The sequence below is a fragment of the Nomascus leucogenys genome, chromosome 25 (assembly GCF_006542625.1).
Source record: "Nomascus leucogenys isolate Asia chromosome 25, Asia_NLE_v1, whole genome shotgun sequence".
Taxonomy (NCBI): domain Eukaryota; kingdom Metazoa; phylum Chordata; class Mammalia; order Primates; family Hylobatidae; genus Nomascus; species Nomascus leucogenys.
Window position 1 is genome coordinate 28940821 of NC_044405.1, and position 14915 is coordinate 28955735.

The 14915-nt window shown below is 48.2% G+C and overlaps 1 protein-coding gene across 3 annotated transcripts in view; it reads left to right on the plus strand.

Moving 5' to 3' along the window:
• The window catches only part of TRAPPC10 (trafficking protein particle complex 10), a 92347-nt gene that overhangs the window by 69374 nt on the left and 8058 nt on the right, over positions 1–14915 (plus strand). For all 3 annotated transcript variants that reach the window (XM_030806365.1, XM_030806366.1, XM_030806367.1), the window contains 7 exons: positions 528–669; positions 3197–3355; positions 4087–4316; positions 5877–5977; positions 7973–8099; positions 10115–10285; positions 14356–14533. In XM_030806365.1, the coding sequence (XP_030662225.1) occupies positions 528–669; positions 3197–3355; positions 4087–4316; positions 5877–5977; positions 7973–8099; positions 10115–10285; positions 14356–14533 (1108 nt within the window). The remainder of the gene's footprint in view (positions 1–527; positions 670–3196; positions 3356–4086; positions 4317–5876; positions 5978–7972; positions 8100–10114; positions 10286–14355; positions 14534–14915) is intronic.

The following is a 14915-nucleotide window of genomic DNA, read 5'->3' on the forward strand; positions in this document are numbered from 1 at the left end:
TTAAAATGAGGTTTCAAAGAAGTTGGTACACTTTCCCACTCAAAGTTATTTTCCTTTTGTGGCTGGCTGGGTGTCAAACCTGGTGTTTCTCACCCATTCTAACATAAAGTTTTCTCTGACACAGGATATCCTGTAAGTTCCACTAACTCAACAGGATTTGGCCTGTGGAAAGTACAGCTGTTTGTCACATTTTTTAGTCTAGAGCAGGGCTTAAATCTCGTGCTGAATGTCTCTACTAAATACACCCTTCAAAGAGAATGCCACAAATACAGTTTATTAAGTTGAAAATACCTTATTAAAGTTAAATTTAAGCATCAGTTACTCAGAAAATCACAAATTGAGAGATTCTGAAGGCCTTTTGAAGAGCCCAAGCTTAGAGGTTTAGGCACAAGAGCAGGGGGTACAAGAGGGAAAGAAGTACAGGCCTTTCTGTAGTTCAGAGAGACCCCTGCACAGCGCTACCGCAGGAAGCTCCTAACTACAAAACTGGGTGACGTGGTTTCAAATGCCTGATTCTTTGACTCTAGGCCAAGGAACCTGGAACGTATACACTCAGGCAGCTGTGCGCCTCGGTGGGCTCTGTGTGGTTCGTCCTCCCTCACATCTACCCCATTGTGCAGTACGACGTGTACTCGCAGGAGCCCCAGCTGCACGTGGAGCCGCTGGCTGGTGAGTGGGGTCCCCAGCCCTTGAGGAGGCGCGCCGCTGGGGCGGTTCTGAGGAGATCTGCTGAGATGCCAGGCTTCTCATAAGTTTTAGCTGTGTCTGCCTTTAAGAGATATTTTGGGTAACATAATGGAAATTTTGCCTGGGAACTAGCTGACTGCCTCTTTTGTTTATCTGAATATTTGCTTTCCTGTAATTGCTTTTTCATGTTTAATAAACATGGTGTATCTGAAAATAAGAAACACAGAAGAATTAGCTCTGAGAGTGGAAAGAAGAAACTCAAGGTATTTTTTTTTTATTGGCTCACTCAACCTGATGGTCAATGCAGAGGACTTCTGGGCCCATATGTGCAGGGATTTCCCCCTGCCAGCAAGCAAGCAGTCAGCCCTGCAGCAAGGGTCCTGCAATTCAGTTCTGACCCTGTCTACTGGAGCTGGTGTCAGACGCCACAGGGTGAGGGCTCAGTCCCCAAGACAGTCCCCCCTTCCCATGCCAGCCACCAGCCCAGGGTTCTTTTGCTTGTGCTCCTGACCGACTAGCTAGAAATCAGGGCTCTCACAACCCCCTTTCTGGGTTTGACGAATTTGTTAGAACAGCTCACAGAACTCAGGGAAACACGATGACTGGATTATTATAAGGGATATAGATGAAGTGTGGAGGGCGAGGTATGGGGAAAGGGGTGCAGAGCTTCCACACCCTCCCTGGGCACCACCCTCCAGGCACCTCCATGTGTTCAGCTGCCCGAAAGCTCTCCAGACCCTGTCCTTTGGTTTTTATGGACGTGACATTACACAGGCATGATCGATTACACCACTGGCCACTGATGAGCAACTTGACCTTCAGCCCCTCTTTCCTCCCTGGAGGTTGGGTGCCACTGCTGAAAGGCCCGACCCCTCTAATCCTGCCCTGGTCATTCTGGTGACCAGTCCTCATCTCAAAGCTACCTTGGAGCTGCCAGCCTCCAGTCAACTCATTAGCCTACAAAAAGACATCACTTTGGAGATTCTAAGGAATTTGGGAGCTAGTATGCCTGGAAATGGGGTTGAAAACTACATGTGTATTTTACAGTGTCACATTAGCCAAGAAGCAGCTAATGTCTACCACAGAGTTTCATAAATATGTATATAATTTCCTGCTTAGAAGTACATTTCAAATGCTAAACACTAGATTTAGTTAGGATCTATACTCAGATCCCAGCACTTTGGGAGGCCAAGGCTTTGAGACCAGCATGGGCAAGCCAGTCGGGGCAGGATGACAAAACCCCATCTCTACAAAATAAAAAAGTGAGGTAAATTAGCTGGGTGTAGTGGTGCGCCATGGCCTCTACTCCCAGCTACAGGCTGGAGCCTCAGCTACAGCCTCCTGAGCCCAGGAGTTTGAGGCCTCAGGGAGCTGTGATTGCGCCACTGCTCTCCAGCGTGGGTGACAGAACAAAACTCCATCTCAAAAAAAAAAAAAAAGTTTTCCTTTGAAAGGTTGATTAAACTTGTCCATCTGGCATGGCATTTGAGAAATTCAAAGCTATTGTCCTTTCTGATAAGTTCTAAAATTGGAAGGAGTTGCTGTAAACAAATGATTGAAGAACATGTGGCAGCTGAACAAGAGTGAGTGAATGTCTCCTTTGTTCGGGCTAGGAACAGTTTATTTGCCTGTTTCTTCTATGTGGAAAAAAATCACAAAGCATTTTTCTGTTATTCCCCCATTCCCTCTATTTTTCTGCATTCGTGCCTCTTGTGTGGCCACCAGCAAAGGCCGTCAGATGTGGGACACAGCAGTCAGTCTCTCCAGTGATTCTTCCATTGGAACATTGTGTAGAGAAGCTGAACTCGATTCCCACAGGGGAGCCGAAGCACCAGCCAGCAGGCCCTGCCCTCCCCATGGCCCGGCGGCTGCAGTGCCAGGCTCATGGCCTGGCTCCTGCTTCCTGCCTAGTGTCCCGTCTCTGTCCACTCTGCCCCCGGTCCTGGTATCTTGCCTGCCTCTGTCTTCCCTGCAGCAGGATTCTCAGAGGCCTCAGCTCACTCCTGCCTCTCATTGCTGTCTTGGAGTGAGGGAGAGCCACCTGACTGCTGACTGTTCTTAACCCAAAAGCCTGTGGCCTGAAGCTGAAAAAGCCAGAGAAGGTTTTGAATATTTGAACAGCACCAGCACAGTCAAGTTTTCTTTACAGTCGCTTCTTAAGCCTCATTATCTGATTCTCTTCTACTACTTATTGGCAGGCACATTTTGTGACCCTCAGAGACGTAGTCATGATCATAATCCCTGACTTGCTAAACCAAGATGGGTGTAAGACTCCTTGACTCGCAGAATTCTTTTTTCCCCAGCAAGGTTCTCCTTCAACCCTGTAGTCCACATCATTGAGATGAAAAGTTAGGGCAGAAGGGAATGGAAGTAGAGGGAATTCATGGAGATCCCACAGGAGCAAATCTTTCATAGTAAAGGAAATAGAGCCCCTTTCACCCCATTGCAGGCCCTGAGTTGCTGTCTTCTGGTTGGCAGCACTGCTGAGCCGTGATCTCTTTTTCTTTAGATAGCCTTCTGGCAGGCATTCCTCAGAAAGTCAAGTTCACTGTCACTACCGGCCATTATACGATAAAGAATGGAGACAGCCTGCAGCTCAGCAATGCAGAAGCCATGCTCATTCTGTGCCAGGCGGAGAGCAGGGCCATGGTCTACTCCAACACAAGAGGTGAGGTGCCGCCCACCCAGGCCCAAGGAGGACGCCCACCTTGCCCTGCACCGTGTGGGTGTGAGGGTGAGCCTGGCCTTGCTGCCATCCCGCTGAGCGCCCCCGACAGTGTCTGGAGTCAGTGTTCCATAGGAGCACTGCGGCCTGGTGCCTGTGCTGGGGTCCCATTTGAGGTGATAGAGTGGTTCACATGCTGAGTGGCCGAGCAGTGCTTGTCTGGCTGAGGATTAGGAGATGGGGGTCACGGCTGGGGTCACGTTCCGTGGCGATGCCTGCCAGACCCTGTCCACCCCGGGCTGGCCCTGCTCCCGAGAAGCAAAAGCAGAGCAGCCCTTGTAGGTGCTGTTGAGAGCCCTGAGCACTCCCATCCTCCAAGCCACGAGGAAGGGGAAAGGGAGGACCCTGCTCCCCTGGGGTGGGGGTGGATCTGCAGATGAGCTGGAACGGGAGAAGGTCATGCAGGGACCTACATAGGACTTGGGTGGGCCCCGTGGGAAATGTCCTTTTCCTGTCTTCAGATTGAGATCAATGATGGGTCTGGGCGCCCGCCTGCCGGCTTTCACACGGGGCTGCTCTGTCCTAGGCGCTTTGTTATTGGGTTTGCCTGCCAGGCGCACAGGAGTGGGAGAAGTTGAGCAGTGGCCTCACTGCTGGGCTGTCACCTGCTGTAAGGAAAAGGACAAGTGAAACCAAGGGAACAGCTTTGAAGTGACTTTTTCTGTCTTTCGTAGAACAGTCTTCTGAGGCCGCGCTCCGGATTCAGTCCTCCGACAAGGTCACGAGCATCAGTCTGCCCGTTGCGCCTGCGTACCATGTGATCGAATTTGAACTGGAAGTTCTCTCTTTACCTTCAGCCCCAGCACTCGGAGGGGAGAGTGACATGCTGGGGACGGCAGAGCCCCATAGGAAGCATAAGGACAAACAGAGAACTGGCCACTGCATGGTGACCACAGACCACAAAGTGAGTAGGGACAGTGGAGGAGCTTAGCTTGTGGGCCTCCCCCGCCTGCCTGCCTGCTGGGAAGGCGATGTAGCGATGCCTGCTGTTAGCCTGGCTCCTTCTGATTCCCGATGCCCTGGGCATGTGTTTAGCAGTTCTGTCTGTCTGTGAATCACCCTTTCTTAGATAAGGGGTGCATTTTTTGCAAGGACAGAGACAAGCCAGCTCTACCTTTCCCTCTCAGTTCCAGGGTCCAGGGAGTTTCCTGTAAGAGGTTAGGGCCGGCCTAGGCATGAGGGGTGTTAAACTTGGGTCATGTCCATTAGACCGGTGACGAGGCCAGAGGAGGTCTGTGTCGTGTGTGCCTTGGTGTCTGTCTACTGAAACATCATAAGCTCAGCCAGGGAGGAGCTGTCTCATTTTAGGCTTTGGTGCTGGTACTTACTGACAGTTACTTGAGAAAGATGTGATTTCGGTCCCAGAGCCACAGGATATCAGCTCATGGAATGTGTCGCTACATCATGTTACTCAGGGTGTGCCCAAGTCTTGTAGCCCAGAAATCAATCCTGAGGACCCGAAAACAGCCCAAGGGTCGCAGTATAGGCCCAAGAGCAGCAGGAGAAAAGGGCAAGGAATGCCGTCTTTCCAAAGCACGAAGTCACCAGACAAGTCCACGCCTGAAGAAGAATGTAATGTTCAGCTTTTGAAGACACCTGAGGAAGTGTCTTTCCCTTAACTCACACAGACGCGAAGGTGATGCCTAGCTCAGCAGGAGCGCACAGCACTGGTGGCACCTGTGCTGTGTGCTGTGTTATCCCACTCTTCTCTGGTGCTGGTGGCACCTGTGCTGTGTGCCATGTTATCCCACTCTTCCCTGGCGCTGGTGGCACCTGTGCTGTGTGCCATGTTATCCTGCTTTTCCCTGGCGCTGGCGGCACGCATGCTGTGTGCTGGGGTATTCACCTCTTTCCTGGCGCTGGCGGCACGTGCGCTGTGTGCTGGGGTATTCACCTCTTCCCTGTGGGGAATAAGGCTTGAGACTTGCTTCATTCCTGCCCTTTAAGGATGTAATAGCTTTGTCCTCACTGTGCCCCTAAACTGATTTGGTTTTCAGTTACATATTCAGCCTCACGTGGATTAAATGCTTAGTAATTCATTAAATGTGGAGTAGTTACTGATTGGCTAATGTCATCTGGAAATATATGACTGAAAGCACTTTGTCAAAACCCTGTGCACATCGCAACCTGCATGGCTCCGCGGCCCTGCGTGTATGGGAGCAGCAGGTGGGTCTGCTGCTTAGGGGACGGCTGTGCTCTTCCGCCGTTGAGATGACTCTGGTGATGTGTGCACGTCTTGCCAGTTCTGCGTTCGTTTCTCTTGTCTGTATACATAGCTTCCTGTTTCCCGTTGGTTTGTATATGTGTTGGGTAAGGCTTTGCTTCCTAGATAATGAGTGGTTGAAGCCATAATAAAATGTCTAGGGCGTGGGCAGGCACTGCAGGTGTGTCTGGGCAGCAGTGGTGGTGGCTGTGCTGTCCGTCGGGCGAGTGGTCTGAGAGTGTCTTTGTGCTTCCTCCTCAGGTGTCGATTGACTGCCCGTGGTCCATCTACTCCACAGTCATCGCACTGACCTTCAGCGTACCCTTCAGGACCACACACGCCCTGCTGTCCTCAGGAACACGGTAACGGAGGCGTGGCGCGCGGGCCCTGGCTTCTTTCCCAGGACTCTTCTAAGTGGAGGTTCCTAATGTTCAAAGCTGGCCTTCGTGATGACCAAGGATGTCTTATTATGTGACCACAAGGCCATTGTTCGTCTCTTAAAATCCACAATTCCCTGGTATCCTGTGACACCCAGTTCATATTCAGGTTTTCCCAACTGTCTGAAAATGATCTTTTATGGTTGGTTTGTGTGACTCGGGGTCCAAAATCTCCATCAGACCACCAGATCTCTGTTCATCCTTTCTTCCCTGTTTTCAAGCCATCGACTTGCTCACATGCAGGCCAGGTTTCCTCTGGAGGCCCGCCTTTCTGGATTTGGCTGGATTTGTTAACTAGTTCCCCTGTCCCTGTATTTCTTGTCAATTGCCTGCAACCTCTAGAACAGGAGCTTTTAAGCTCGGCATTAGTGACATTTTGGGCTAGATAACTCTGTTCTAGGGGCTGTCCTGTGTGCTGTCGGGTGTTGAGCAGCACCCCAGGCTCTCCCACGAGATGCCAGTAGCACTCCCCACCCGCAGGTGTGGCAGCCACAGATGTCTGTAGACACTGCCCAGTATCCTCTGGGTGGGGCGGACGTGCCCCAGTGGAAAATAGCCGGCCTAAAGGCTTGAGTAGACTCCAGTTCTGCTTTGAGGCAGGCGGGGCTGTGTGCTTCCTGTTGACTGCACCGGGAGGCCCACGGTGTCCAGGTGTCCTACCTTAGTGACAGTGCTAGCATTGATCAGTGGACTCGGGATGCTAGCCTGGCCTCTCACCACAACTTTTTATCCATTGATGACGTGTGGATAATTTGGAAACAAAAATGTCAGAACCATGTTTAGAATGGAACATTATACTAGCAGCTTTTTTCCCCTTCAAATCACAGCAAAGGGCACTGTAGATATTAATGGTTAAAAACATCAATAATCTCTAAAAGAACCTTATTAAAAAATTATTTTTCAGCCGGGCGTGGTGGCTCGTGCCTGTAATTCCAGCACTTTGGGGGGCCGAGGCAGGTGGATCACGAGGTCAGGAGTTCAAGACCAGCCTGACCAACATAGTGAAACCCCGTCTCTACTAAAAATACAAAAATTAGCTGGGCATGGTGGTGGGCGCCTGTAATCCCAGCTACTCGGGAGGCTGAGGCAGGAGAATCACTTGAACCCAGGAGGCAGAGGTTGCAGTGAGCCGAGATCGTGCCATTGCACCCCAGCCTGGGCGACAACAGCAAGACTCTGTCTCAAAAAATGATAACTATTATTAATATTTTCAAAGCTTTGCATGTAATGGAAATGGATATAAGCCCCGCGTATCATCTCTCAATGGAGAGTTTTCACCTGTAATGAGGAGGGCCGCTGCTCTCTCCTCATGGCTTCCCAAAGGCCAGTGAGGGTGACCAGCCATGATCACTTAATAAGGCTGGTCAGAAACTATATTCTTTCTTCCATTTCCTCACAGAAATCACCTCTTTAAAAACGTTTGTTTGTTTATTTTTATTTGTTATTTTTTTTAGATGGAGTCTCGCCCTGTCACCAGGCTGGAGTGCAGTGGCACGATCTCAGCTCACTGCAACCTCCACCTCCCGGGTTCAAGTGATTCTCGTGCCTCAGCCTCCCGAGTAGCTGAGATTACAGACACGTGCCACCACGTCTGGCTAATTTTTATATTTTTAATAGAGATGGGGTTTCACCATGTTGGCCAGGATGGTCTTGATCTCCTGACCTCATAATCTGCCCATCTCGGCCTCCTAAAGTGCTGGGATTACAGGCATGAGCCACCGCGCCCAGCCAAAAAGGTTTATTTTTTTTCTGGCACTTTTCGGTGTGAAATCTGAAGGGAAACTTATGCAACAACTTAGCTTACTTTGCTTTGTTGCTTTTTTTGATTCCCCAGGCAGAGAGGGTCTCCTTAACAAAGCTAAGATATATTTAATAAAGTTCTTACATATCAAAATAATTCTTTTTGTTTTTCCACTTTAGGAAATATGTTCAAGTTTGTGTCCAGAATTTGTCAGAACTTGACTTTCAGCTGTCAGATAGTTATCTTGTAGATACCGGTGATAGTACCGACCTGCAGCTAGTACCACTGAACACGCAGTCCCAGCAGGTAAACATTGTGTAGACCTGAGCATAAACTTCTCAACAGAGAACCAGAGTGTACGGAAATGATGTAGTATGTGTTGCAACTGAGCCTTTAGGTAGAACAGCTGCACTGCTGATGAGTAAAGGCTCCTGTGCAGCTCCTCCGGCTGCCCTGAGGCTGGATCGGGGCTTGCTGCTGAGTCAGTGGGTGGTTGGATGGATGAATTCTTCTTTTTAGAAGAATTAAATCTGAAACTGGTCCCACTCTATGCGTAGACGTGTGCAGATCCAAGCTTCTGTTTGAACGCACTGTTGATTGCATGGGCGGTGCTCCACTCTGCCCAGAGCCTGATGCCTGCCAGGGCCAGAGCGATGGTGCCCGACACGTTGGTGCCTTTGTGAAAGAGCCATGCTCATGCCTGCATCTGGACCTTGCTTTTTCTGTTTATGCCTTGCTGCCTGGATGAATCTTGACCTTGCCTTTTCCGTTTATCTTTCACGTGTGTTTTTAGACAGTAAATGCTGAGTGTTTATAGAGATCAAAGGCTTTTTTAATGGACGTCTGAATCTTTAGCATTTTCAAAGGATTTTCCCCCACTAATCCTTTAGCTCTTTCAGGTATTACTGGAGCTTGTCACTGTGCTTTTAGGTGTGGACTTTACATGTAATAGCGTTGTTCAGCCCCTACATTAGGTTGTGCTGGTTCCTAAAATAATTTAAATATAAAATAATTGGCTGGATGTAAAGATTTACTTTTTATCTTATTTTTAAAATTTTTATTTATCTTTTTTTGAGATGGAGTTTCGCTCTTGTCTCCCAGGCTGGAATGCAATTGTGTGATCTTGCCTCACTGCAACCTCTGCCTCCCGGGTTCAAACGATTCTCCTGTCTCAGCCTCCCGAGTAGCTGGGATTACAGGTACCCGCCAACACGCCCAGCTAATTTTTGTATTTTTAATAGAGATGTGGTTTCACCATGTTGGTCAGGCTGGTCTTGAACTCCTGGCCTCAGGTGAACCCACCCACCTTGGCCCCCTAAAGTGTTGGGATTACAGCTGTAAGCCACCACCTCTAGCCAAGATGTACTGTTAAATTAATTGATGATATATTCCCCTGTTTTGGAGCTGCATGGGATATGCTATAAATTAATATCCTTTGGGCATGGTGGGTCACACCTGTGATCCCAACACTTTGGAAGGCCCAGGTGGGTGGATCACTTGAGCTTAGGAGTTTGAGACCAGCCTGAGCAACATGGCAAACCCCATCTCTACAAAGACAAAAATTAGTCAGGCATGGTGGCACACACCTGTATTCCCAGCTACCCAGGAGGCTGAGGTGAGAAGATCTCTTGAACCTGGGAGGTTGGGCTGCAATAAGCTGTGATCGCACCACGGCACTCCAGCCTGGGTGACAGAGTGAGACCCTTTCTCTAAAAAAGGGAAAAAAAAAATCAGTGGGGCACGGTGGCTCACACCTGTAATCCCAGCACTTTGGGAGGCCGAAGCGGGTGGATTGCCTGAGCTCAGGAATTCAAGACCAGCCCAGGCAACACGGTGAAATCCCGTCTCTGCTAAAATACAAAAAATTAGCTGGGCATGGTGGCGTGTGTCCGTAGTCCCAGCTACTTGGGAGGCTGACGCAGAAGAATCACTTGAACCCAGGAGGCGGAGGTTGCAGTGAGCCAAGATCCTATCACTGCACTCCAGCCTGGGCGACAAAGCGAGACTCCATTTCAAAAAGAAAAAAAAAATTAAGCTACTTTTTAATGATCTCATATGATATAAAACTTATGGAATCATAAAAAGTTAAAGATTTACCAATTTTGTACAATCTTCTGCTGGGACAAGGCCAGGCAAAGGGAGTCAGGGCAGGGACAGGTGCCATGGGGCCTAAAGCAGCATGCACAGGTGTGCTGTGAGGCAGGGGCCTGCCCATGGTGTCTGCTCAGCACCCTTCGCATGGCGTGTGTTTTGCTGCAGTGTCTGTGTCCTCTTTGCGGTTATGGTGCTGTGTGAACAGTGATCCCCGACTCTCTTTCCAGCCCATCTACAGCAAGCAGTCGGTGTTCTTCGTCTGGGAACTCAAGTGGACAGAAGAGCCTCCCCCTTCTCTGCATTGCCGGTTCTCTGTTGGATTTTCCCCAGCTTCTGAGGAACAGCTGTCTATCTCCTTAAAGCCGTATACTTATGAATTTAAAGTGGAAAATTTTTTTGTAAGTGGTGTATTATTTTGGGAGGGTGGGGTGGAAAAACGAAAGATGGCATTATGTTCTTTGTAATCTGAAGAACTGAATAGACAGCTTCTGACAACATAATGAAGGAGCAGCTGGAGAAAAACAGTTGTTGGGGTAGTTGAATCATTGACTGTCTTTATTTTAGAACCCCAGGTCCTTCTCAAGTGACACATCTGAGATGCCCACACTCCTGGAGGCATCTCTAAGAGGAGTGTTTGTCATTTGGAAAGCCCAAAGATTCCTTTTTTCTTCTATCTTTTTCCCTTTCTCATGTTGACTTAGTAACTCCCTGGAAATATTTCTCGGAGTCATTTCATCTTCAGGGGCATTGCTTTCTAAGGCATATCTCTAGTTTTTCAAAGAAAAGCTGAAAACCTGTGAAAACTGCTAGCTGAATATTGTGAAGATTTTCTTAGAACTTGTGCATCATTTGGTAGAAGCCAGTTTGAGTGTGGAATGAAGAGTAGCCTTGAGCTAGGTGAGTAGATACAGGTGTGTGCTGTGTTCCTTTAGGGAGATTATTTGACTTAATGTTTTGCAATTTTGTGATACTTCTCTTTACTACTTGAAATTGTTAGACAATGTTTGTTTGAAGTGTTTGTCTTTATAGTTTTGATATTAGCAATTTTTTTCTATCTTCTTCCATCCAAGACAAATTGTTTTGACCTTCATGTTTTATATAACTCTCCTTATTTAATAAATTTAAATGAATAAATAAAATAACAAATTATTAAATAATTTAATTAAATCAAATAATAGTATATATTATAATAATTTATATATAAACAAATTATTTATTTATGAGACAAGGTCTCACTCTGTCGCCCAGGCTGGAGTGCAGTGGCACAATCATAGCTCACTGCAGCCTGGACCTTCTGGGCTCATGATCTTCCCACCTCAGCCTGCCAAGTAGCTGGGACCACAGGCACGTGTCACCACACCTGGCTAATTATTTTTATTTTATTTTATTTATTTGTTATTTTTTTGAGACAGAATTTCACACTTGTTGCCCAGGCTGGAGTGCAATGGCACGATCTCGGCTCACCACTACCTCTGCCTCCCAGGTTCAAGCGATTCTCCTGCCTCAGCCTCCCAAGTAGCTGGGATTACAGGCATGCACCACCATGCCCGGCTAATTTTTTGTAGAGACGGGGTTTCTCCATGTTGATCAGGCTGGTCTCAAACTCTCGACCTCGGGTGATCCGCCTGCCTTGGCCTCCCAAAATGCTGGGATTACAGGTGTGAGCCACTGTGCCTGGCCAAAGTACGGGTTTTTTTTGTTTGTTTGTTTGTTTGAGATGGAGTCTCGCTCTGTTGCCCAGGCTGGAGTGCAGTGGCATGATCTTGGCTCACTGCAACCTCCACCCCTCTAGGTTTAAGCAATTATCTGACTCAGCCTCCAGAGTAGCCGGGATAACAGGCACATGCCACCACGCCTGGCTAATTTTTTGTATTTTTAGTAGAGACGGCGTTTCACCATCTTGACCAGGCTGGTCTTGAACTCCTGACCTCGTGATCCACCCCACTTGGCCTCCCAAAGTGCTGGGATTACAAGCATGAGCCACCGTGCCCGGCCCAAAGTACAGGTTTTTATGTTGCCATATCTATTCAATTCTCCTGGTAAAGACCTGAGTGGAATTTCTGGGTCATAGGGTAACTCTGTGGTTAGCTTTTTGAGCAACTGCCAACTTTTTCTAGAGGGCTCTACATTCCCACCAGCAACATAGTGGATTCCAGCTGGGACCAGAGAGTCCCAGCTTCTGTGTGTCCTGCCAGCACTTGTCTCACTGTGTTTGGTTGTGGCTGTCCCATTTGGTGGGCGTTTCCCCAGTGGCTGGTGATGTTGTGCTGCTGCTCGTGGGCGTGTGGCCCATTTTTCTGCCTTCTTTGGAAGGATGTCTGTTCGGATCCTTTCCCCATGTTTAAATAGGGTTATTTGTTTTTTATTATTGAATTGTAAGTTCTTTATATATCCTAGGTACCAGGTCCTTATATATGATTTGCAAATATTTTCTTCCATTTGTTGTCTTTTGAAGCACAAAAGTTTTAAATTTTGATGAAATCCAATTCAACTCTGTCTTTTATTGCTTGAATTTTTTGCTTTGGACCTAGAAAATCATTGCCTTTGGTCAAAAAGATTTTCTCCTGCATTTTCTTCCAAGATGTTCGTAATTTGAGCACTTACGTTTAGGTCTGTGATCTACTTTGACTTAATTTTTGCGTATGGTGAGAGGTAGGGTCCAAATTTGTTCTTTTCAAATGACCCATCAGGTGTCCCTATCCCATCTGTCATGACGATGCTTTCCTCCCTGCAGGGTGGCCCTGGCCCCCTTGTCAGATTCCAGCTGGCCGTCAGTGCTCGCGTGTCTCTCTGAAGAGGCTCCGCGGTTCTGGTCCCGGTGCCTGAGCTTCAGGTGCTGCCAGGTGAGGCCCCTGCTGCTCGCCTTGGGCTGTGCTTTCCCCCAGCCACTCTCCTTCCCAGATGCAGCCGAGAGCAGCGTTCAGGCACACGCAGGTTCAGCACACCCCCCTTTGTCCTACTGCAACTCTGGGTGTCCTTCAAGCCCTGAGGCAAATCTGCATTCTTTGCTGGATTCAGAAACATTCAGACTGTGCTCCAGCCAGAAGCTTCTGAGGAGGAGGTATTTCAGTGGGCCTCTAGCACAGCATTCCACTGCTTCAGTTCCCAGGACCTACAGGCACCCGGGCCCACGGCTGGCACTTTTGTATCTGTGTATTTGGGATCTTTTCTGCCCTGTGGCTTGAGAGCCCCAGGAAGTCCCAGCATGGCCCCTCTTGAGACTGGTGGGAGTTTGTCCCATGTCTGAATAGAGGTAATTGGGGATTTGGTAGGAGATCACCTAGAAAGGCCGCTCTTGGGACTGCTGTTTAGGCCGTGAACTCCCATCAAACAGCTTCATCTTGGCCTCAGACTCCAGACAAACACTTCTTAGTATACTGAAATCTCTTCTTTGAACATTTTACAATGCCAATAGAACACTTTTAAGTCAAGTTATACTGTATTACACACACGCTCACATGCACACACAACGCTTCCCCTCGGAAGTGGAACTGCCAGGTTGTAGTGCGTGAGCCCTTTTTCATCTTTGCAGTGGCAGATGGGTTTTGATCGTTTGTCATGGGTGGTGGTAGAATGTTAAGCATGTTTGAATAGCCACTGAGAATAGGTTGATTATGGAAAGAAAACACGGACAAAGTAGATTATGGACTGAATTGGGTTATACCAAGGAATTCCTGTTGCTTTTGCTAGTTGTAATAATAGCATTGTGTTTTGGTAAGAAAAGGGCCTTAGTGGTTAGTAATGCATACTGAAGCAGATGGGGCAAAATAACAGGTTGTCTGAAATTTGCTTTTTTATTTTATTTTATTTTTTTAGATGAGTCTTGCTCTGTCACCCAGGCTACAGTGCAGTGGTGCAATCTCATCCTTTGCCACCTGGGTTCAAGGGAGTCTCCTGCTAAGTAATCCAAGTAGCTGGGATTACAGGCACCTGCCACTGTACCCGGCTAATTTTTGTATTTTTAGTAGAGACGGGGTTTCACCACGTTGGCCAGGCTGGTCTCGAACTCCTGGCCTCAAGTGATCTGCCCACCTCGGCCTCCCAAAGTGCTGGGATTACAGGCGTGAGCCACCATGTCTGGCCTGAAATTCGCTTTAAATTACCTCAGGCAAATACAGAAATGTGCATGGCTTGATAGATGATGCTGAGGCAGCAACATGCTGAGATCTCGGGATCTGGGTGATAGGCGGCTGGAGGGTCACTGTGCTATCCTTTCTTCCTGTGGTTGAAAATGTTCATAATTTAAAGGAGGATGTTAAGGTTCGGAGTGTAGGACTTCCGAAAACATTGCATCTCCAGTGGGAATTATTGAGAGTGAGTGGCGACAGTTGCTCTAAGGCCAGCCGAGCAGATAGGTGTCTTTCCTCAGCTCTCCAGGGTCTGTGGGCAGCTCCGCGTTTTCCTCTAGTTGCATTTCTTGAGACCACTTAGGTACATTTCCTTTCTATTCTCTCCCTTTCCTGCCCAGACATTATACAACGTGAAGGCTGAGATCTTTCCCCCTTCGGGAATGGAGTATTGCAGAACAGGCTCCCTCTGCTCCCTGGAGGTTTTGATCACGAGGCTCTCAGACCTCTTGGAGGTGGATAAAGATGAAGCACTGACTGAATCTGATGAGCATTTTTCGACAAAGCTTATGTATGAAGGTAGGTGGTCTCGAACCCATGAGCTCAAGCGGTCCTCCCACCTTGGCCTCCCAGAGTGTTGGGATTACAGGCGTGAGGCACTGCACTCGGCCTATCTTGCATTTTGAATGGCTCTTTTACCCAGGCATCATAGCGTTACACCCTGTGCCATTAGTCTTGTGGGAAACGTGGTTTCCCGAGTTGTGCAGATCTTCCAAATGTGGGCACCTTTTGTTTGACGATATTTTTTTAAAATCTGCATTTGTGATCTCAGGTAGGGCTTGGAGCATCAGGACTCCTTCAAGCTCACAGTGGCAAGTGTAAGTTTTCCAAAATTCTGATTTTTGCTTAAAGTCTCAGATGGCATCATTGACAGCAAATACTCGTGTTGTTTCCTTTGAAG